The sequence below is a fragment of the Chaetodon auriga genome, chromosome 6, assembly GCF_051107435.1.
Source record: "Chaetodon auriga isolate fChaAug3 chromosome 6, fChaAug3.hap1, whole genome shotgun sequence".
NCBI lineage: Eukaryota > Metazoa > Chordata > Actinopteri > Chaetodontiformes > Chaetodontidae > Chaetodon > Chaetodon auriga.
In genome coordinates, this window is record NC_135079.1 from 14,098,856 (window position 1) to 14,122,428 (window position 23,573).

Here is a 23,573-nt window from a genome sequence, read left to right on the forward strand (position 1 = left end):
TTATCAGCCGCTCGCCGCTACGTGTCCCCCGACTACGTGAAATCCCGCTCCCTGCTTCCCCGTCCTGCCTCAGGAACAGGCAGCGGCACCTCGGCAGTGAAAGCAGCGGCAGACCCGTCCGGCGGCTCGGCTCAGACATGGGAGAAACCATCCTGCCACGGCGTATGTTCCTCTGGTGTATGGCCGTCATTTATCTGACAGCCTTTGTTTCCCTCTACGTGCAGATACCAGGTGAGACTCTCCACTTTGCTGCTTTTGTAGAAGCTAGCTAACTTAACTCCCTGTTGCTGGCATGTGTGATGTGACTGTGTTAGCTTGTTAGCTGGGATTTTGGCGCTCTGTCTTCCTGAGCTTTTCATGCTGTCAGGTGTGGCGAAGAAGCGCCTGGAAGTTTCCTAAAGGTTTTCCTGCGCCTGGCTAACTTTACAAGCTAACAGCTGCTGAGAGAGACCTAGGCTGTTGTAAATACGCACACATGCTAGTAGTGTCTTGCACTACAGTACCCATAAAACCTCTGTTTTTATCAGATGAGGACCCATAATGTTAGCAGCCCAGCAGACGTCCTCCACGCCCATGTGTTAAAGGAAATACAGGAATATGTATGAAGTCAGTGCCAGCATAATGTCCCAGTGCGTGATTTCCACAATGCATTCTCAGTCAATTGAAAGCCAAAGTCCAAAAATGTATTTGCAACATTTTTTAAACTTATTTTTTACAACTAAACCTGCAGTTGGCAATGAATGGATTCATTTCACAGTAGAGAAAGAAGATCACATCGAACTATGAAGCGTGCTCTGTCATCACATGTGTTGTACACCCTTTGAAATACATTATGATGATGATGGTCTATAGCAATGATACCATAGACAGGCGAAGAATTCAACAAAAACCTGAATAAATGAGTGGAGAAACGCAACATAACAAATTTTATCGTGGCCCTCACAGTCACGCATGGCGCTCACCACCAACACACCAAGACTACAGATGTGTTTTAGAGGAATGGCCTTCATCCCTCCAGGAGTGTACGTTAAAAACCTAATGCCAAAAAGAGTCTAAAAATAATATTGCTACCGCTGTCACATCCCATGTTTATGTCTATTTCTAGGTCTCTATGGCAATGAAGGGCTCTTGCCCGCTCGCTGGCAGCTGCGTTACAGTGGTAAGTCTCTTGGGGAGCAGCTGCTGTCCTCTCCCACCCTGCTGTGGCTGGGACCTCGGCTCGGCTTGGACACGCACACGGCTATGGAGCTGCTGTGTCTTCTGGGGGCTGCGCTGAGCCTCGCCGCCACATTGGTGGAGGCTCTCCGAGACAGCGTGGTGTTCTTCTGCCTCTGGGCCTTGTACCTGTCCATGTACCAGGTGAGTCACAGTATTGACCTGCTTTTCGTCCACAGGTTGCTGTTGTAGCTGTCCTGTCTCTCACTGGCTGGTTTTCTCTCTTGTCTCAGGTGGGACAGGTATTTCTCTACTTCCAGTGGTGAGTGATGATTTGTAGATCTGTGGATCTTTAATTTTTTGTAATTAACACATAAGTGCTATGAATAACAGCTGGCTAAAGGATCCCAAGATGGTTTTGGCAGTTTGCTGAGAGGTTTATGTCATCCTCAGTCCGCTGTTTGTAACATCATAGCAATGTTTGTCTCTGCTGCTGTGCAACAACAGTGAACACATCACTAAACTAGTATGACAAACCTTTCATTGTTTGCTGTTGCTCTTTCTGCTCATTGCTGTGCAGGGACAACTTGCTCCTGGAGACGGGGTTTCTCTGCATCCTTGTAGCTCCACTGACAATAGTCAGAGGGTCACGGGGGGTCAGAGAGCACGATCGCGTGACCTTCTGGCTGATCCGCTGGCTGCTCTTCAGACTCATGTTCGCCTCTGGTGTGGTGAAGCTCACGTCCCGTTGTCCCACGTGGTGGGGCCTCACAGGTGTGTATGAGTGTGTTTGTCTGTGTTTGGGATCTCATCTGTTTTTCTCACTCATTTGATTCATATTTTATTCCACTGTGTTGAACAGCTCTGACATATCACTATGAGACTCAGTGCATCCCCACTCCACTGGCCTGGTTTGCCCACCAGTTGCCAGTGTGGTGGCAGAAGCTGAGTGTGATGGGGACCTTCGTCATAGAGATCGCCGTGCCCCTGCTTTTCTTCAGTCCACTGCGCAGACTCCGGCTCTTTGCTTTTTACTTGCAGGTGAGTAGAAATTCAAGTCCTTGGTTTTTGTTTGTTTGTTTTCTCTCTTTAGTTTGCTCAGTAAGTAGCAATTAGCGTCAGCTTTGCTAAGTTAATACAGCATTATCTTCAGGCTTGTGCAATTGTTAATTATTAGAATTGTTCGAGTGGATTTCCCTAAAAAGTGCTTCACAATAATCTCCAATTAGTCTGAGTTTGCACATAATGCACTGTGCTGAATTAAAATCCCCCCCCCCCCCCCCCCCCCCCAGTACCGGCCTGATTGTGTGCAGCAGAAGAAATTATTGGCTAATTTGGGTGTATTTGTTGTGTAGGTGCTGCTTCAAGTGCTTATCATTTTGACTGGTAACTACAATTTCTTCAACCTGCTGACTTTGGCCCTCTGCCTGTCACTTCTGGACGACCAGCATGTCCACTTCTGGCTACGCAAGGCGGACAAGATCAGCAACAATGGTATGATAAACGTACCAGCTGTATACATGTGCAGGCTGCACACACTGCGTCACTCCGTCCAGGCTTTAAAGTTTAGGATTTAATGAATAAACCGCTTTGCTCGGTGTTGTTTCATAGGCAATATTTTTGTCATATGCTTTCATGTGTGTACGGCAGCTTATTAAACACCCATCTGTGATTGGTCAAAGTTTTCCATCTTTAAACGGATAAAACATCTGAATCCTTCTGACTCAGGGAAACACATGAAAGCCTGAACTTGGACCTGAGCTGTTTGTCCTTTCTGAACTAAATGAACTTGCCAGAGTATCATCACCCTCTCTGTCTTTGCTGTGGTCAGACTCTAAGCTGTGGCCGTGGCTGTGTTCCCTGATGGAGCTGGCAGTCTGGTCTCTCATGATCCTGGGAACAATTGTGTGCTTTGACCTGCAGCTGGATACGAAGCAGAGCGTCGTCTCCTCCAGAATAGGTGTGTTTGAGTGCGTGTACGTTCATGTGAATAGAAGCAATGGCATTTTAATCAATGTTCACTTTCATTTTTTGTCTTTGCAGCGTTCACATACCATCAGTTTAACCAGGTTCTGAAGACTGTCACCATCCCCTGTGTCTGGGTTGGTGTCCTCTCTCTCACCTGGGAGATGGTCACATCCATGTTCAGGTAGGCGTGTGTGTGTGTGTGTGTGTGTGTGTGTGTGTGTGTGTGTGTGTGTGTGTGTGTGTGTGTGTGTGTGTGTGTGTGTGGTTTGTCTCTATTGTTAGTGAGGTATCTTTTTACAGGAATATTTATGTCGTGCAGCAAAAGTACAAAATTAACATACGTGTGTTTTTCTAGGTGTGCGTGTGTCTCTGGTTTCCTGAGGAGGTTTTGCAGAACTGTCCAGTGGGCCGTGTTTGCTGCCGCCACCACTGCTATGTTCACTCTTAGTTTGGTGGGTGCTGTTAGACACACAGTACAGTGTACCTGGTTGCTATCATTCTTGATGTTGGTGTTGGTGCAGGCCAAAATATCAGTGTTGACCATCCCTGACCATACTCCTCCTTGTGGCCACGGTTCCATCAAAATACGCCCACTTTCTGAACACGTTCTTCTGTTCCAGGTGCCATTCACCTATATAGAGTTTGACTCTAACGCCAGGTTGTGGCCGGGAGTGCGTCAGGCCTACGAGCTGGTGGATCGCTACCAGCTGGTCAACTCCTATGGCCTGTTCAGGAGGATGACCGGGGTCAGTGGGCGGCCAGAGGTAGTCATCGAGGGCAGCAACGATGGAGTGTTGTGGACGGTGAGGCAAAGCAGTTAGCATGGACAAAGTAGGATTCAAATACGCCACTCAGTCTGTAACTGTACAATAATATGGTGGAGGCAGTAGTGAGTAATTTCATTTCTTGCGTCAGTGTAGTAAGTTATTCTTACCAGTATCTCTTTTCTCTTTTAGGAGATTGAGTTCATGTATAAGCCGGGGAACCTAAGTGCACCTCCTCCAGTGGTGACGCCTCACCAGCCCAGGCTGGACTGGCAGATGTGGTTCGCTGCCCTCGGGCCTCATACACAGGCTCCGTGGTTCACCAGCCTCATGTACAGACTGCTGCAGGGCAAAAGAGATGGTACGAAGTGGTTTTTGTTGATGCGTCTCCTGTCACTCTGTCTCCTTGACCCTTCAGTTCAACGCAGAATCAAATGAGGACGACAGCCACCACTTCACTGCTTTTATGGGTTAAAACTTTCAAGGATGCTGCACCTCTCGCCACACACGCTAACAGTGATATCAGAGCAGGTTTTTGTAGCTGTTTCTCACGGTTTGCAAAAAAAAAGCTGCTGCGTGTAAAGTTTGAAAACTTATCTTTGGTGCCCCCCAGTGGGACTATCAAGAAAGGGATCGCTGTAGACACCAATGCACACGCTGCCGCATGGTCTTTACTTTGACAAGAGATGACAACAGTACAAGTTAATACTAATTGTGGATTTAACATTTTCCAGCGGCAGTTTGCAGCACATCTGACAGGGTTTTAGTGTCGAAAATGTCCTCTACCCTAAATGACTCAGTGACCGTTGAAAAGAAGGAAGTGTTTGTTGTTATTTGTTTGTAGATCTGAAATCGTTGTTTTCTGTTCTGCAGTGATAGAGTTGATCCAGACAGATGTGTCTCAGTACCCGTTCCACCAGCAGCCTCCTGCCTACCTCAGAGCCCACCGCTACAGATACTGGTTTACTGAGGCCAAGGCTGACGGGTCAGTGCTGTCTCTCTCTGTCTCATCTCTCTCTGTCTCATCTCTCTCTGACTCACTGCACTGAAGAAATCTGGTTATTCTCAGCTTTTAGTCACTCAGCACCATTCAAAGTCATATCAAGCTTCATAATCTTAAATTTGATTGAAGCGATCTTGAAAGGGTTTCATAAAGCATTAAATTCAAGTGTCCGATAACTTCAGACACCCTGTATTTATTGCGTGGCTGCTCTTTGTTGGCAGTTCGTACCCGCAGCGTTGGTGGAGGAGGGTCTACGCTGAGGAGTTCTATCCCACAGTGCACCTGGGCAACACCTTCCTGGAGAGCATGCTCAGCCAGTATGGACTGAAGGTACGTTTTTCTTTAAAAATTTGGTAAGAATTAGCAAAGATGTTTTTCTGTGATGCCCTTTTGTCATAAAGCTTTCATCAGAAACTGTATCCACTATTGATTAATATTCATGTTTATTTGTGTGTAGGACAAAGCGTCTCTACGTCAGATGTCCAACACCACCGTTGCCCAGGCAGTCAGATGGGTCCGCTCCCAGGTTAGGGGGGTCCCTGCCCACACACTAATCTGGGCCCTCATTGTCTGCAGTGCCGCCATCTGTCTGTTCCAGGAACTGCAAAACCGGAACAAGCACATGACTGCAAGCGATCACTCAGAGGAAGTACCTGACAGCTCTGCAGATCGTTGTCAGATGTCAGATGAACAGCAGGCAGCAGAGGAGGAGCAGCAGCAGGAGGAGGAGGAAGATGGCGAAGATGAGACAGAGGAGGGCGAAGGAGATGAAGATGCTGAGGAGGAGGAGGAGGAGGAGGAGGAGGACAGGAAAGAAAAAGAGGAGATCCTACGAAAGAGAAAGCTTTGAAAAAGATGATCCAGTAGTAGACTTTTCTCACCACCTGCCTTCAGAAAATGTTGACCAAAGAATCTTTTCTGTGTATCAATTATGGGAAAAATACCATTATTTGCCTTCTGCCACCGTCACCTCACTGCACTACACTGTTCATATGTCCTTCACATCAGAAGCCGCTCGCTTTACTCAGCAGATCTCGCCGGGTGTGGTGTCAGATTGCTTTGTTCTGACCTTAAAATATAAGGTGGGTTCTGTTTCACCGACCAGGAGAGTAAAGTGTTACTCCTTGTTTCCTGTTGGTGGAGGTTGTGCTTCACGTGTTTGTCACTGTGGTCTCTTGTCTGTTGCTGAATGTACAAAACTAAACTCTGCACTTTTTCCTTTTTCCACAAATGTGTCTTTTGTTTCTGTCGGGATTAGAAATGAAACATCACACAAATCCATGTGGTGATTTTAAAAGATTTTTTTAAAATAACATTAAAGTACAGTAAAATAGAAATACTTCTCCGGATTTGTATTTATTTGAAATTGTGATATATATATATTCAATAACAGTATACATAAGCATACAGTTACTCAGTTTATACTGTGAGTAGTTTTAAACTTTATAGAAATCTAGTCAGTGATAAGTAAGCTGTGTGTACTGGAGGGGCTAAATATAAAGCAACAACACGTGAAATCATTTAGAGTTACTCATCATGTAATCAGCTGATTTCTGACAGCACAGTGTCGCCATTGATTTCTGTGTGTTTCACCACTTCAGTATTCCAGGACAGTACTTGTCGATCAGGGACTGGTAGTACGGCTTCAGCTTGTCGACGTCGGGCAGATCGGTGGTCTTTGTGTACAGGTCAAATTTGCTGTGGAAAGAATGGAAGATGCAGCTTCAGGTCAAAGCAGCCAGTAGGAAAAGAATAGGAAGACAACAGGAAGACACTCACTTGAACTCTTGGACCCAGGGCAGCATGCGCAGGTCTTTGTCATTGCACAGGTGCATGTAGTCTCCATGGGAGTGCCAGGGGTAGAATGAGTGGAAGCGAATCATGTACAAACCCTGAAGAGACCAAACGAATGCGTAAAACAACTTTCATGCTGATTTGCAAGTCAGCCGTGAAGTTAACTGCCCAAAGTGTAACTTTAAGAGTCACTTAATGTCACGATTTACTCACCTCCTCTGGGATGGAGCAGTTGTTAAACTTCATAACTCTGTAGAGATACTCTGAAGACGACAGTGCAGGTGTTCAGGTTCAGTATGAGATAAACAGACTTCTTATTTTAAAGGTTGTAGTGTGTGTGTGTGTGTGTGTGTTGTGTTATAGCAGAGTTTGTGTGTGGCTGAATGTTTCTGACCGTCATGGCCCCAGGACATGTGGACATTGTCGAGCCCACAGTTCGGTTCATAGATCCCATATTCAGTACTAAAGAGAGAGAGAAAACTTGAATGTAACAGGACAGAATCAGTACATTCAACAACTAGTTCAGATGAAAGATATGTTCTCAAGCAGTCCTTTAGTACCACTTGAGTAATACTTGAGTATACTTGAACTGTAAATAGTATGTTAAATTGACTTTTTACAAGTGTACTGAAGTACACCACTGAAAATCAGTGAGCATCCAAAACACACAAAGTATGATTGTATTATATCACCAATGTGTTGGAAATAAATATAGTTCAAATGCAGTGAAATGAAAGTACACTTCAATTACATATGCTAATGCTGTACTTTGAAATATATGTCAAACATACTTTGAGCACAAAAGTAAAAGTACTTGTAATGACTTAACTTGTACTTAAATGATATTTCTAATACACTAAAGTGTACTACCTTTTGACCTAGGAGTCTACACAGTGGTGTTGTAGATACATGTCATTGAATCTGATTACAGACTACAGATATCAAGAGGATCATTCTGTGTTTCTGTGTATCTCCTAAACTGGGGCGGGGACTGGTCGATAACTGGTTTCATATCTAAAGCAGCCAAACCAACCAGACTGTCATTCACACACTTTGAAAATGCAACATGAAAAAACCAACTTGTATCTTGGATTTTTGTCATCTGGGTTTTCCAGGAAGGAGCTGTCTCTGAACACGATGGAGTTTTGAAATTTGCAGCCCACTGGGAAGGTGTCGCCCACCACAGCCCACTGCAGAGCGCACACACGGACCGCTGTTAGAATTCATGACGTCTTTCCACATATATGAATTGAAACATTTTCGGGGTTATTGTAGTAAATATGGTCACAGAGATGAATGTAAAGGTTCAGACCCACTGATGGAACTGTAACACCAGCTTCTCCTACCTGGGGTTCATTCCAGAGAGCCATTGTCTTCCCAACATCGTGAATCAGACCCACCAGCTGGAACCAGTCTGTGGAGGGACAGTGAAAACACATGTTTACCAGACTTGTTTATGTGCTTGTGCGCGATGGCTGTGTGTATTTCTGTCTCTCTCTGTCATGGTACCTTTGTCTGGGTGCGCTTGGCGGATGCCCTCCGCAGTCTGGAAGGCGTGGAAGGAGTTGGGGAAGTCCACATCGGGATCGGACTCGTCCACCAGCTGGTCTAGAGACATGATGGCGTCCATCATCCCCATCTGAGTGTGGCTGCAGCCGGTCCATTCAGAGTGCTGCAGGTGGGTAAGAGTCACAGCATCAGAGGGGAGGTTTCCTTTCTCAGACATGCTTATTTTGATAATCAGTCCATGTATCATGGAAAGCTTATGCTTTATGCACCCAGTCAAGTGAAATTCACCAGCCAGTGCTCATATTCTACATGTTATATTAAATTTAAAGGGCTGTCCCTCTTTTAATATGAACGGCATTCTCCACAGTGCTCCGAAAACAGGCCCACAGCAGGTGACCGTGGCTGGAAAGGAAAGGGTGCCTGTCTAATCTTTGGGAGCAGTGAAATGAGGTTAGTTAAATAACTCTGAGTCCAGACAGAACATCTACTGGCTCTTTGTCATCACTTCAGAGGACTGGATGACATTTGTTTGCTCAGTCCTGCAGGATCACTCCGTCACCAGGGCAAAGCAGAAAATCACAAAATAGAATATGAAATCAGTAAGATTTAGTTACATAAAAGTTCAATAAAGTAGCATCATTGGTGTTTGACACAGAAAAAATATGTTTCTGATGCACCACTGCATTTCATTTAATAACAGATGTGTTTTTATCTCAGTAAAGAGGCTTTTGGTGACAATCTTTTGTCTGTGCACATGCTCCTGATTAGCTCACCTTTTGTTTCACAAAGTCCAGCGTCTGGTTGGTGTGCATCAGCTTGTATGTTTTGAACACGCGGTCGATTAGACTTCCACTCTGAAACACATACATATGCCACTCAGCAATAGATTTACAGCCATACCTGTAACTCCACGTGAAACCTTCTATTTTTTGACAATAACCTTTGTGTTTTAGAGTCTAAAATCCATGACAAGTCTCCACATTCACTCGTCCCTGGGACCAACAGTGTGTAGCAATGTACCACATCGCTTTTTAAGTCACAGAGCGCAAAATAAAGTGAAAAACTCACCTGCTACATCGCAACAAAAGGAGATTTTCCATTCTGGCAGCGTTTACACTGACCCACCGATATTTTATCCCACCTTTGTAATGTTGTCTCATTTGTAGTAGGAGTTACCTATCACCGCTATTATTAAAGGAAAAAGTGGTCGATCTGATGTGTGAACACAGATTGGATTTTATCATGTTTTATGACTGCAGATTATTGCATGAATGAAGGGAAAATAGGATATAAGAAATATGCAGTAGTGAGCAATGTTTTAAAACAACATGCAACTTTAGTAAGTAACAGTAATCTGGCTTAGAGAAAGTATGCAAGTTAAAGCTCCTCTCCTGTGAGTGAGATTTAATAACTACAGAATCAGGGCAGAGATACAGAGCTGTTTCAACTGGCAACACGTAACACTTAAGTAAGCAACACATAACTACATCACTGGTCTACGGAGCAAATAAGGTTTAATGTTCTGCTGATTGAGACAGACACAACTCTGCATCCCCACCCTGCCCCCATCATGGCTGAGGCTGAGGGGAAACAGTCATAGATCACTCGTTTCTGAGAAACTTGTTTATATGCTGCACGCAACTGTGAGTCAGATTCCCCTCTCCTGAGCAGATAATACACTGTTAATTCGATCTTTATTGTGGAGATCAGGTGTGGGCATCAGGTGCATTTTACCAGTTTCCTTAAACCTGAGTTTACTGTGTGTCTCTCACCCCTGAATTTGTCCCTCTGGCCATAAATGAATGCTGCCTCATGTGAGAGATGAGTGTCATCACCTGAGGAAGACCTTACCTCGAAGTTTCTGTAGTCTTCCTTCTCTTTAGTTTCATTCTTCTCCAAATTTGGCCGATATGCCAGCGATGGATCTGGACCCTGCGTTTGAAATAACACTTTTCAGGTTTTGCAAAGATAAAGAACAAAAGGAAACCTGCGAGTAATGTAAAACAGATAACGTAAAAGTGATAACAAAGCGTAGCCTTGGTATGTAAAGAAGCCACACATACGACGCTGATGACCCTCATGGCGGACAGATGCAGAGTGTGTTGTGGTGCGTTGGTCCTCTGGAGCTGTCTGAACTCTTTCCTGTCCGTATATATCCTGCTGGTGTAAGCTGCGATGCTTTCCACCTGCACTGTAGGCCAGCAAAGCGTGTACACCAATGTCCAGTCACACTTTAACCAAACCTCATCTAATGGGGTGCCCTGTGCTGAACCTTGGCCTTGAGTACGAGTGTGTTTATGTGTGTTTTTCATTCGTCAGCAGGTTATCTGTTTGTACTGATGCAGAATGACTCAGTCGTTCTTTGTTCCACAGTTTATTTTTAACCATATAATATACTTTTTTTTTTAAAGCACACTTACACAGATTTACAGGTCTGTCGTTTTTTTTTTTTTTTTCAAAACCAACAAACAACAGACACACAAAAGGAAAATTACACACAAAACAAAAGCAAATAACAGATAGCAAATAACTTCATGGATACATTATCATTTCTGGGTATTGATCCCATTACATAACACACATAGCAGGCTCAGATGGGTGATTTGCCAGTATCTGATATCTATCTGGGGTAAACAAACGCACGCAGACTTCCATAGGCTGGTTGTGACAGATCTGAAATCAGAAATCAGTTCTGTTTGTTGGACCCAAAGTTGTTCAAACAAGCCTCAATCGGTGACCCAGTACTCATCATTTATTGATTCCTGCCAGCCTGAGTCCCGAGATGCTCTCTGTTTGGCATCAGTCACAGCAGGCCAGCAGGTGTCCCTCTCATACACTTTGGGCTGAACGTGTGAACAAGAGGAAATTCTTCATAATATCTGCTTTTAAAGCTCAGTACATTTGTGCTTTAAAGTAGATTTCATGGATCGGTGTGGGATCTGAGGGAATTTCACTTTTGGCTGACAATCCTAAGAAAGGTCAGTGGCACACACACACACACAGAGCAACAAATGTCAAAATGGGTCCAGCGTAATGTGTCAATTTGCGGTTTGTTTGTGAAAATTTAAATGAAACACGTGTGCAATCTGCCAAGCTGTTAAACACTGCTTTTGTGTCGACTCTCACTCCAGCCAAATGAAATGTAACCCAAACTTTATACTAGTTTTACTTTGTTCAACTCAGGGGTTTGTCTAGAGGTGGAGGAGGCTCGCTCCAATCCTGAAATCTGATTGGCCACCTTTGAGCCTCCTCCAAAGCCAAAATTACTGGCTGACTGTGGTCAAGTTAGATCCATGTCAAGTCACCATATTTTTAACTTAAAGGGGAACTCCACCCATTGAACACATCAAAGTCAGTTTACAGGTCTCTTGAGAAGTACTACTGCATATCTGAAAGCATCACATAAAGCCTTTTGTGACTCCAGAGGGAAAATCTAATAAACTGCCTCAAGTGATGTCACCTGAGTCAATTAAGTTTGACATGGTGAGAATGAAAGTCTGAAAATAAAAAATAAAAATCTGCAGGTATAGAGAGAAGAGAGCTCACCAGACCTCAGTAACCTGCTCATCTCTGTTTGAGGCTACATTAGCTGCTACTAGCATGACACACTTGAATCTCACCCGAAACTCTTGGCAGTCCAGTTGCATTGTGGGTAATGAAGGCACTAGGTTTTGACAGGAATCTCTGGATCTGCTCCGCAGATGCTTTGTCATGGAGAGTGTTACTCAGCCTCTGGAAACATAGTCTTCTGTGGCTCTGGAAGTCTGAAAAAATAACCCTGATGACCTCACAGTGAGGTCATCAAGGTTCACGAAAGATGCTCTGTAGTTGCATTAAGGGAAATATAGGATCCAGCTTTTTTGGAGCTTGTTTTTTGAGCTTTGGCTACATGCTCGTCCAACAGTGGTTACATTTACTACATGTACCACTCTGAAAGTCCAGTTAGGGTGTGGATGAATGTCAGTCTATGTAATGTCCCCATAAATGATTCAAATCTAACTTATAACACTTATAACCTACGTGGGCAGTAATATTAAAAAGGTCCCACTCTCTCCTCAGACCACTGTTAGGACAGATAAAATACACATGAAGGTTTGTCTGGACTTTTATTACACAGCGCTGCTATAGTAACAACAAAGTATGAGACGACAGGAACATGGATGGTTTACAGAAGGACACTTGAAGGGACTCTCACGTGAACATAAGGATTTAGTCAACGGTCTCATTTATTTCAAGTTAAATAACACATTTTTAAATTCAAGTCAGACTGAATGTAAAGTGCTTTCATACATTCCTATTAACATTTGACCGGTCACAACAGCTACTGAAACTGGAGCAATGCTAGATTGACACAGACAGAAGAGCAGAAGACTACAAAGCTTCAAATAGCACTTTAATAGTCAACATATACCATGATGCTTAGTTTGGATCGGCGAAAGGCAAAACATTAAAAGGCTTCACACATGATTAAAACAATTAAGGCTCACAAACAGACTTTATAGTGCCAACAACCAAAATAATGCATCGTGGACTTACAGTACTCTACAGTACCCTCTCTGGTCCACTAAGAGACAAGCTATCTGTTAAGAAGCGTTCAGACAGTTCATGGATTAGGGTTAGTGGTTATTCTGGCTAATTGTGTGCACTGTGGGGTTTTGGGTGAAGGGTTAACTGGGTTTGATTGGAGGTTATTTTTGGTTTCTATCTGTACTGACGTAAAGCTACTTGTTCGCAGAGGGAACTGAGGGTGCTTTTACGAGACAGGGTGGATTAGCTGTGAGCTCCGGTAAGTTCAGATCAGCAGGATCACCATTGATGACGATAGTAGACAGTCAGGTAGGCGAGTACGACAGAGGCTTCTCTGATTCACAGTTTTTTTTTGCTTACATACACAGTGCCTAAGTGGTTGTTACTGTATAAATGCCAAAACACCTAGAGCTCTAGTTTCACTGCAGTAAACTGGCAGTACAGGGCGAAAACGCTGTGGTTTTGAAGGAAACTCCAGTTTGTTTATAGTTTATTACCACTGGTTTACTGGTTTATTACCACTTATTTTTAGTGTTGGTCATTATACCCATTGGTTAATACAACATCGTACTCACCAGAATAATTGCTTAGATCAGGGAATGTGATGACATCACTACATCTGGTCTGGAGCAAAAAACCTAACAATAAGCTGAACCAGGAAGTTAATTTGTAAACTGTGGAGAGACTTCAAGCACTGATAGAACCTTCAGAGTGAGGGTCATGTGTTCGATGGGGCTAGCTGAGCGAGTTAATCTGCTAGCATGTTTACTTGCATGTTTACCAATTGCCACAATAAATGTTGGCATTGTGCATTTCTGCAAACCACAAACATACTGAAACTTTAATTTTTGTTTGTTTGTTTGTTTGTTTTTTTGCATTTTTTGTTTCAGTTTTCGGTTTTATGTTGTGACAGCGCTGTCATTAAGGTCTGGTTAGGTTTAGGCACAAGAACCACTATAGTTGAAGTTAGGGGAAAATACCCAGTTTAGTAGGCACACAAAGAAAACGTCCCAAGGTCTCATTAAAAATATCCAGTTTCGTCACCACAAACATGGTCTGCTGCTCGGCCGGCTGTCACAGCACCACCATCCCCTCCTCCTCCTGATATACATGTACCGGTAATCTGAACTATTTCACCTTGATACCTATTGTAGAAACACTGATATGATACGTATAAAACATACACATTTAATGTATTCGTGGTTTGCAGAACCTTACAATGCTATCAAATCATTTCTCTCAGTTTAGCTGACCCTGGGGTTTGTTTAAAATCTGTTTGACTTGCTTGTGTTTTGCACCCTCTGACATCTCTGCAGTGATGTTGCCACATTACATAAACTCAGCGATTCATTTGATGAGTACTTGTTCATATCACCAATGAGAATGATAACCAAAACTAGACAAATAACACCCAGGCTGTAAACCATAGTTATTCTTTTGCTACTAAGCAGCTGAGATCAGATGATTAAGGTCCAACCCTATACATTCCTCCTAAAAATTACTCGTATGTACTCCTTATTCGGAGCAGCAAATGTGTTTTGACATAATGCCGTATGGATCATGTTTTCTGTTAACATAATGAAAAGATGTTAATTAGCGTATCCAGCAAGATGATACTGAAAGTATCAATAAATGTTCACTGACAACATATTTGTTGTCTGGTGTCAGCGCAATTAGGAAAACCGTTTCGTGCCATATTAATGTAATTTCTGGGGTTGCAAGGATCGATATCGAAGGCTTTCCCACATTTGTTGATAATGCCGTAGGAGTCTTAGGTCTTAGCCGTAGCTGTGAGGACTGCGAGGGTTAATGGGGGAGGAGTCTTCCCTCCCACTCTGTCCAATCAGCTGGTAGAGACGGTGACTGAGGTTCTGAACCTGACAGGTGCCCAGGACGCACCCCACCCTCATCAGATGTCCGTGGCCCCTCCCGCTGCCACTGCTGGCATGACGACGACCCCGTGACCCACGCTGCCAGGCCGGCGCTTCCCGTAGCACACTGTCACTTTGGTCAAGCAGCGGGTCGGCCAACCTCGGCGGGGGCTCTTTGTGGAGCCGGGCCCTCCAGATGATGTGTCTGTCTCCCTGGGTGATGTGGTTGTCAATGGCAGCAGGGAGAACAGACGCAGTGGGCATGGTGGCGGCGTAAGAAGACTTTGGATATCTGGAGGTTCTGGGCAAACTCAACCTGAGACACAGAGAAACAGAGAGGTTGAGAGAAAATGTTTAAATGTAATACAAAAGCACTACAACACACACACACACACACACACACACACACACACACACACACACACACACACACACACACAGCCTATATGATGCTGGGCAGTCATGCGCTTGTCGCCTGCCCTGCTCTGGTTTCTGAAACTAAATCACTACGACAAGATGAAATGTCTCACAGGAAATCAGCTTTGCAGTAAAGTCCACTGTGGTCTCTTCTTTTTTTTTTCAGGACACAAAACAGAGAAAGAGCGGATTGAAAGAGAAAGTGAGAAGGAGAGATAGAAGAAGAGATAGACGGAGGGCGCTAAACAGGTGGGAGTCTACTTCTATAGCTGCCTCCAGCTGCACTATCTCTGTATCTGTGTGTGTGTGTGTGTGTGTGTGTGTGTGTGTGTGTGTGTGTGTGATTCATTGTAGCATGCCAGCTTGCATTTCACTTATGGCCTATGTGTGATCTTTCAGTCTAACTGGGGATGAACATGTCTGCAGAAAGCTGTGACTCTTCACAACAACCAGGTGAGACAATGAGTGAAACTGGATGTTCTGACATCTTTAATGCAGTTTGCAGTTTAAAATTTCTACAACAAGCACTAGCCAAATGCAAAACATGTGTAAACAACAATAGTATCTGTTGAAGACCAATCACAGCTATCTTCAGCGTCCTCTTTCACAAACAGAGTGACGTTGTAGCAGACCTGGTGAAGCTGCAGTTACAGTGGATTCCAGAGTGACCAGTGGCAAAAATACAACATCAAAGCATAGAAATGTCAAAAGGATGATTTTTTTCATGCACTGCTTAGTTTTTAGATACACATTCAAGTGCATAATTGTCTTAATATAAGTAATCCATGTCACCATTTATTATTTGTACCTGTTAAAAACACCACATAACATGTAAAAGAATATTCTTTCACGTTTGACTGTTCCTCATCTTCCAGTCATTGTCACTCATTTCACTTACAGAGTCTCAGAAGAGTCCTGTCCGGTTATTTTTGGTGTAATCATTATTACTGTTTTTCATCATTAGCTCTCTGAGTGAGGAGAGGGTCCTGCAGCCAACCCTGATTCGTCATCATCTTCAGTCACCATGGTAGACACAGAAAGCGCCTTCAAATGTTCATTTGGCAGACGCTGGTTTTGAGTCTCAGAAATGCGTGCATCTCTACAGGTCGGCACTCGCTGACGTGTGTGACTTCTTGAATTGTTGTGTTAAACTACAGGCAAACAAACATATTTCCTGATAGCTTTCTTTTAAAAACCTGAGCCAGCTGAGGACTGCTAACTCATCTTCACGTGGACCTGCAGAACACAGTTAAAGAGTGATCAGCTGTTTCTCTTAGTCAATAATTGAAATTTCAGAACAACAGCCTAAAATGTCCTCTAGCGACGCCTAAAGGTTGCTCCACTTGCTGCACCTATCCGGACCAAAGTGGTTCAAACCGACTGAGTCAACAACCGGCTGACACCAGTTGGTTGGTGCCATTACCAACACAGCTAAAAAATAATATTTCCAGTTAATCAACACCAGCATGTGAGTTGAGAAATCTCACAACAGGAGAGGGAGAAACAGAGGAAGAGAGCGAGACAGTGAAAAGCACACAGCACAATGCAGACAGTAACAAGGAGCTCCTACACCACCACTCCTCCTGAGTGAGTTTTGAAGTACTTTTCTTTCTCACCTCCCTGCTGTCTCGCCTTACTTTTTTCTCACCTCGCCACAATTCTTTTCATTCATCCACACGCTTTCTCAGACATTCAGCCGCTGGAGGGAGCTGGTCTGTCTGGTCATGTGACCAGTCAGAAATTATGCAATACTTTGATCAGGGGTGTCCAAACTTTTTCCCTTGGACGGCGTAAACTGCAACTTGATGGTGGGCTATGGGCCAAAAGCAAACAGCTATTGTATTGTCTCATCTTGCTAAGATGCAAAATAGTAGGAGGATCCCAAGATCCCTTAATTGAATACCTTAGGGTGCAAAGTGTCACTCTCTGCTGTGCTCAGATCATGAAAACAAATGATAATTAGGGATAAACAGTGGTTTAAATCTAAATTCTTAAAATCAATGTTGCATTTCTTTCACTAGAAATATCTGGGGGGCTAAATCAAACCTTATGGTGAGACAACCTTGGTCTCCAAGCCCCACTTAGGGCATCTATCTGTGTTAACTGATGTTGATGTTGACTTTGCCAATACTCGGCTACCTTCCAACCACATGACGTACAGCTGTCCTGCAAAAGAGAAAATCCCTTCGTATGTGTGTCTATTTGTGTGTGCCCACACACACCCGCCCTTTCACAAGTGTTGGCTGTTAACAATGTGAGAAACAAAGAATAATGGGAGAGGGGCACATGGAGCCAGATAATGTTTGTGTTTGTTTGGTGTGAAAAGTGGGCCAGAATACCATATGATCTTTATCCTGTAAGTAATCCTGACTGGTATTCTGATCACTCTTCTGGCTGGACACCTTGGGCTCTCACTGCCAACACACACACACACACACACACACACACACACACACACACACACACACACACACACACACACGCATTAATTCTTCACTCACTCCCTGACCCACTGTTATGTGTTATACCAGTGACTGGAAGCTTGTGAGATTGCCCAACCCAAAACAAAAATTGTTGTTAATGGATGCTTAATTCTGGCAGTTCTGAACAAAAGTCGCACACACACACACACACACACACACACACACACACACACACAGGCATTATGTTGGTCTGTTGGGCACACACGTGCAAGTGACATGTGACTGCCTGGCAACAAGATTTACCAACACAGAAACATGCACACATGTATGCAAACACTAGCCGACAAAGCATGCTTTACATGTGAATGCACAGGTGCTCTGCACTGTCTTTATCTCTCCCACACACACACACAAATGCACCCACACATATGTGGTTAAAAGGCCACCTGTGGAGAGGTTTAAACCACAGTGGTCTCTGGAGGGAAAGGCACTTGGCAAAGAGTTTCCTCCCTGTACAAGAAAATGTAGGCCACTGAACAGCTTCTCAGTGTAACACAACCAATAGTAGAAATATCTGCACCGACACACAGCAGTGAACTAATAACAGTGTATGTCAGTGTCAAAAGCAATGCATTTACGCACCGCAGTGTTTACTGTTTACCATTTCACCATTGTAGTCCAGTGAGTTAGCATGCTAACATTTGCAAATTAGCACTAAGCCTTACATCTGAAGCTGATGGGAATGTCATTGCATTGTATTTGTCCATAGACCAAAGTATTGGACAAATTTTGACCAAATGATGGCGCTGACATGAAACACCAGGGGATCATCAAAGTCACAAGTTCATCCTCCACAGACCTTGAATATCTGTGGCAGATTTCACAACAATCATGTGACAGTTGTTAGAATACTTCACTCAAGAGCAAAAATGTTCATGGCGGTGCGAAATGAGAAGCCAGGAGTCTTTAGGATTCATCGTCTGGGAACCATTAAAGTCTGTGCAAAAATTTGTGCCAATGCACTGAGCAGATGGAAAGGTAACTGAGTAAGTGAAAACTGGTGGTGCCAAAGCAAAAGTCAGGTTTCATCTGTTCTTTTCTATCTGCGCTTTCAACTTTGTCTCTCGTGTGTGTGTATTGGTGTGTGTGTGTGTGTGTGTGTGTGTGTGTATTGTATGGTAGTCCAGGTTGTGAAGCTGTGGAGAGTCTGAGAGCTTCTCCACTTCTCCAACATTCCTCCCAAGTTACAGCACAGCATGAGGTTCTTCACAGAGGAACTGGACACACACACGCACACGCGCACACACACACACACACACACACACAGACAGACTTTCCCGTCGTAACTCCTCAAAACTACTTTGTGCAAAGCAAACCTTTTTCCCTATCAGATCCTCACTGGTTCATGACTGTTAACTGGGTCTATTGGTTATTTTCCTCATCCTCTTCTTCTTTCTGTCTTTTCTAAATTACAGCAGGATCCTTGAATTTTTCTTTGTCTCTTACTTTATTTCTTCCGAGGCATTTTGTTAAGTGCCAGTGGCAGTATTATGTTACATCCATCAGTGCTGAATCACACTGAGATCCTCTCTCCTCTGTCTATTTAACTGAGGATTTTTCTGTTGACACCTACTGCGCCCCAACCTACTAAAACCTTCATGGAGCTCCTTTTTTTCTTATGTAACAATAAATACAAGTTAAGACTTCCCATTAGTCTTCAGAGAAAAAAAAAACTCACAATGAGAAGTTGAGAAGAAGTAATACGGTGTAAGATGTGTGTAAAGGCAAATGAACAACACGTTAAGAGCTCGTTACTGTTCTTTGCTTGTACTCTATTCACAGTAATATGGGATTAAAGTGTTATAAAAAAACTATAGAGAAATCCCTGTTATATAAGGCTCAAAGACCTCTCTCACACACGCGAAACACGAAATAATACAGTAAAAGGTCTTGTCCAACCACAGAACCTTCTGGAAAATAACGTGAAGATGCATGGGTCTGCATGTGACAGTTATAGAAATTTGATGGTGTGCCTGCAGGGCTTGGTCACAAGATGCCCTCATACCCACAGTGATCACAACCCTCACGCTGATGTCTGTGGAGCGTGTCCATGTAGTCTACCTTACTCAGAGGGTGGCTTGTTTGCTGATTGGCTGCTCAGTATGTACATGCATCCTTGTCCCAAATCCTACGAAACCACCCTCACCTCTGTCTCACCTCCTGCTGCTGAGAGGAGTTACCTCATTCTGCTGCTGGACCTTTTTCTCACATTAATAACTGCCAGAGGGCAAGACACACACATTTAACGCCCCCCAGCTGCTGTCGGAGCTGCGACTAATGGCTGTTTTCATTATGGATGAAGCTGCTCATTAGTTTTTTCAACTGATGGGTTGATAATTCAGTCTAAAAAAAAATCTAAAATCTCACAAATATTCAGTTTGCGGTAAGATTAAACAGAAAAAAAATCTAATCAATATCAGCAGATCAATACCCTGGAGAAACTTGAGCCAAATGTTGTGTGACTGATAATCAAAAATGTTTGTCATTTATTTTGGAGGGTTTCATGTAGTTTGATTGTAAAACCAGACTAATATGTGATGCTGTCCAAAAAGATAAATAAATTGACTTGTGGGTGACATAAATTCACCAGAAATCTCTCATGGATTAAAATATCAATATCTTGATATTGTTGTGGGAATATCTTTCCTATAATAATTTGATCCATTCATGATCTGGACACTACAAATAAAGGCCTGAAAATGAAAATGACGCCCTGAATCACACTTTTCCAAAGCGAGCAACAGTAAAATTTTTAAAGTTTTGTTTGACCTGTAACTAGAACAGCACTGACGCTTCGGTGTGTAAGTAGAGGTGAGGTAAAAGTACCTGTGTCTGTGAGTGAGGTTTTGCAGAGTCAAAGCCCGGGACTGGATCTCCAGAGGCAGGAAGCCGAGCAACAGGCACAGCCACGCCGGCATCAGCGCACACATGGCGGCGCAGTGGAGACGCACTGCCCGGGAGGCGGATCTCAGACAGCCAAAAATAAAATAGGCTAAATGTATAAATCTATATATGTATATTTCAAAATGCGTAAAAAAAAAAAAAAATCCAGTGAAAAGTCTTTCGGAGTTTGCAAATGTTAAGTTATTTCTAAGAGCTAATTTGTCCCGTATAGAAACGCGACCTTGACAGCATCATCAGTCTTGTCTGCTGCATCCTCTCTGCACGCTTCTCGCTTTTAACGAGAGAATCCGCAAAAAAAAAAAAAAAAAAAAAAACGACGTGAAGACTCAAAGTCATTGAGGCTCACACCGGGAGCGGCTGCAGTCCTGAGCTCTTTGATTTATAAAGACTGATTGAGGGAGGAGGAAGAGAAGGAGGAGGAGGAGGAGGAGGGAGGAGGAAGGAGGCTTATTGTCTGTCCTACTCAACAACCTTACCTCTAATGAACCCCTTCTTAATTAAAGCTCCCCTCCAGTCTTCCCATATAATCTTGGTTATGGAGGTAAAGCACGTTTGCCATATCTGCTTTTTTTTTTTTTTTTTTTTTTTAAACGTGAGGTCACTGTGACCTGATCGGTGACAGTGTAGATTTTATTATTGGATTATTGGACCCAGTGAACTTATATTTGTAGCCAGAGTGTGCTTGACCCACTTAGAAGTCAGCTGCTAAACCCACCAATTACACAGTGAGGTCACATTAAAGTCCATTAATTCATGAGTGAAACACACTCTGCATGTTTCCTTTTACTGTAGCACAACTTTATTTATGATGATACACACTGAGAAAATCAGTTGAAAGTGCAGATGTGGGAAGTTTTGAAAGAAAGTGATTTATACAATTATCCATCAATAATTAGCTGGCAGTGAAATGCTGCTGATGAAAGGTCAAAGAAGGGCCTGACAGTAGCTCCTGATTCTGGCATTACAAACCATTGATCAACAGAGGAATCACAAGTTGCATCTGAACTGTATTTACAGTAAAAGCTTTGTGGGTCTAGTTTTCTGCTCATTTGCCCTTTTCAAAAACTACGCCTCTGATGTCATTGGTTCTTGTGACATTTGTAAATTTCACTGCAAAAACTGACATTTATCTTTGCAGCCAGGCACAAGATTCGATCTCAGTTAAAATAGAAAATAAAGGGTGACCGCCGGCACTCGTGTGACTCATGTGGATCCATACACAAAAGGTTTACTTGTACAGTATTTTACAGCACTTAACCAGCTTGCCCCATTTGAGTGACAGGTTCCCAATCCCAATTACTAGATTAATTGATTATGTTGTGTCTTGATTAAGGGAAACGGGGGAAAAAAAACACTTTTTAGGAAATGCTTCCTCACTCTGCTTTCTTAGACCTCTAAATATTCTGATTATTACCTCAGAAGGTAAAATCAATATTTGCTTGAAATACTCACAGAAATATGGAACCTGCCACAAAAGGCTTTGAGTTGATTTTGTTGCATTTTTGAGGCAAAAGGGTGGGCAACTTAAGCTTTAATCAGACCACTGGAACCTGTGGCATACTTTTCCTTATGGAGCAAGATCATGTATCAGGCATATAAGAGGTGTGTGTGCAGAGGATTTAATATACCGCAGTTGTGTAAGGTTCAAGTCAGCCAGCCTGGCTGCGATCGTCATGGTGTCCCTTGATTTGCAAATGTCCAAAGAGGTAAAGGAAAAGATACAGAGAGGCGATCCTGTTCTCCTCATTTTCCCTCTATAACAACAACTATTCTTTTTGTGAAGGACGACACAGATGAGAAGCTCAGAGTCTGAACCTGATAGAAAGAATGCTCTGTATAGTATGTGGAGGTGGCTTCAGGCCTTAATTAAAGGGCTGAGTGTGTGTGTCTGTGACTCAGCAGTTTGCAGTATTACCTCCTAAGCTCAGTTTCCAACACCGTGAGCCTCAGCTCAGTCCAACATGTGCATTATCTCCTATCTATCCGAAGAACAAACCTGTGTGTGTGTGTGTGTGTGTGTGTGTGTGTGTGTGTCCACACTATCCAGACTCATGTCTTCTCCCTCTGATCTCTTCGCAGGCAAAGATGCTTTGGCTCTCAGTGGAAAGGCTGAGTTTCAGACTTAGCCTTAACTTCGACGAGCCTGCCTCGACACCTCAGGCTGAAATCAGAGAGGAAATCAGACGTGTAGCCGCATTCACAATCTGTAAGTTGAATTTGAGCAACTTCCTCCTTTAAGTCCAGGAATAAAAAAAAAGTAAGATGTAAAGTCACATCTGAAGAGTCCAGCTGTTGGACTTGATGCATGAGTACGAGGTGCTGTCACTGGGTTCAGAGAAAGCGATTTCCTCACTGTCAGGTTCAGTGAATGCAGCAGATGGTGCAGAGGTGAACAGATGAATGCTCTCAGTCACACTGAAGAAATATTTTGCCAGACAAGCTGCTTTTGCTGTTTTCAGTGCATCAGTCATTTGAGCACTTAATCAGAAAAGTGCAAAAAGACAGCGTTTGTTTCTGTGAAGAGTGTTGAAAATTGTTAGTCATCACATTAGATATTATTACATTAATTATAGCAATTTTCAATCAGACAGTTTATTCCTATTAAGATATTGCAGATTTAATGGATTTTTAAAAATACCTGTTAGGTTTGGGACAATGCTCGCAATTCAAATAATGAAATGCTGGTCAATAAAAGAAAAAAATTAACATTTTTTTATACACCAGTATTTTCAGACCTTTACATTATTACAATGTGGTGGTATTTTGATGCCTCCTTGTGGTGAAAAAGTGGTACTACATGCTTACAAAGAAAGAAAAACTAACACACAGCACTGGAATCATGAGTTCGTTGATCACATCTGTTCAGTTTATCCTTTTCAGGGTTTGAGGGTGAGTGGGTGAGACTAAACCCTGTCCTGGCACACAGTTATATCTGAACAAACACACATCTCATGATGTGATTTGCTTTTGTTGCTCCAGTGGTCTGCAAAGTTTTGCACAAATGCACTCACCCACTCCCAAAAAAAGGGGAACAAGTATGTCTGCATCTATGGCACACGGGCCACTAATGTCTGTAGGTCTGTAGGTCAACTGACAGTGACTTCATGGTCCCAGTATCAGTTTTGTTTTCAGCCCTTTATTCTATTTCTATTCTTTTTGTTTTGGAGTTTGTCACTCT

General features: G+C 43.2%; 3 protein-coding genes across 3 annotated transcripts; 1 reads left to right on the plus strand and 2 right to left on the minus strand.

Moving 5' to 3' along the window:
- Positions 1-28: 28 nt before the first annotated feature.
- lmf2a (lipase maturation factor 2a) lies at positions 29-6,113 on the plus strand. Its single transcript, XM_076732091.1, has 14 exons — positions 29-231; positions 1,106-1,359; positions 1,449-1,477; positions 1,736-1,929; positions 2,018-2,196; positions 2,511-2,649; positions 2,987-3,115; positions 3,199-3,304; positions 3,479-3,575; positions 3,744-3,926; positions 4,080-4,248; positions 4,761-4,872; positions 5,112-5,220; positions 5,348-6,113. Exons 1-14 carry the CDS (start codon positions 138-140, stop codon positions 5,738-5,740), a joined length of 2,187 nt encoding a protein of 728 aa, XP_076588206.1. The 5' UTR covers positions 29-137; the 3' UTR covers positions 5,741-6,113.
- A 349-nt stretch (positions 6,114-6,462) lies between these two features.
- miox (myo-inositol oxygenase) lies at positions 6,463-10,274 on the minus strand. Its single transcript, XM_076733912.1, has 10 exons — positions 10,257-10,274; positions 10,045-10,125; positions 8,967-9,047; positions 8,194-8,356; positions 8,031-8,098; positions 7,765-7,874; positions 7,079-7,146; positions 6,898-6,947; positions 6,670-6,782; positions 6,463-6,588 (listed from the first exon to the last, which is right to left on the minus strand). Exons 1-10 carry the CDS (start codon positions 10,272-10,274, stop codon positions 6,480-6,482), a joined length of 861 nt encoding a protein of 286 aa, XP_076590027.1. The 3' UTR covers positions 6,463-6,479.
- A 2,299-nt stretch (positions 10,275-12,573) lies between these two features.
- adm2b (adrenomedullin 2b) lies at positions 12,574-20,700 on the minus strand. Its single transcript, XM_076732097.1, has 2 exons — positions 20,318-20,700; positions 12,574-14,907 (listed from the first exon to the last, which is right to left on the minus strand). The coding sequence occupies exons 1-2, from the start codon at positions 20,419-20,421 to the stop codon at positions 14,499-14,501; spliced, it is 513 nt and encodes a 170-aa protein (XP_076588212.1). The 5' UTR covers positions 20,422-20,700; the 3' UTR covers positions 12,574-14,498.
- Positions 20,701-23,573: the final 2,873 nt, after the last annotated feature.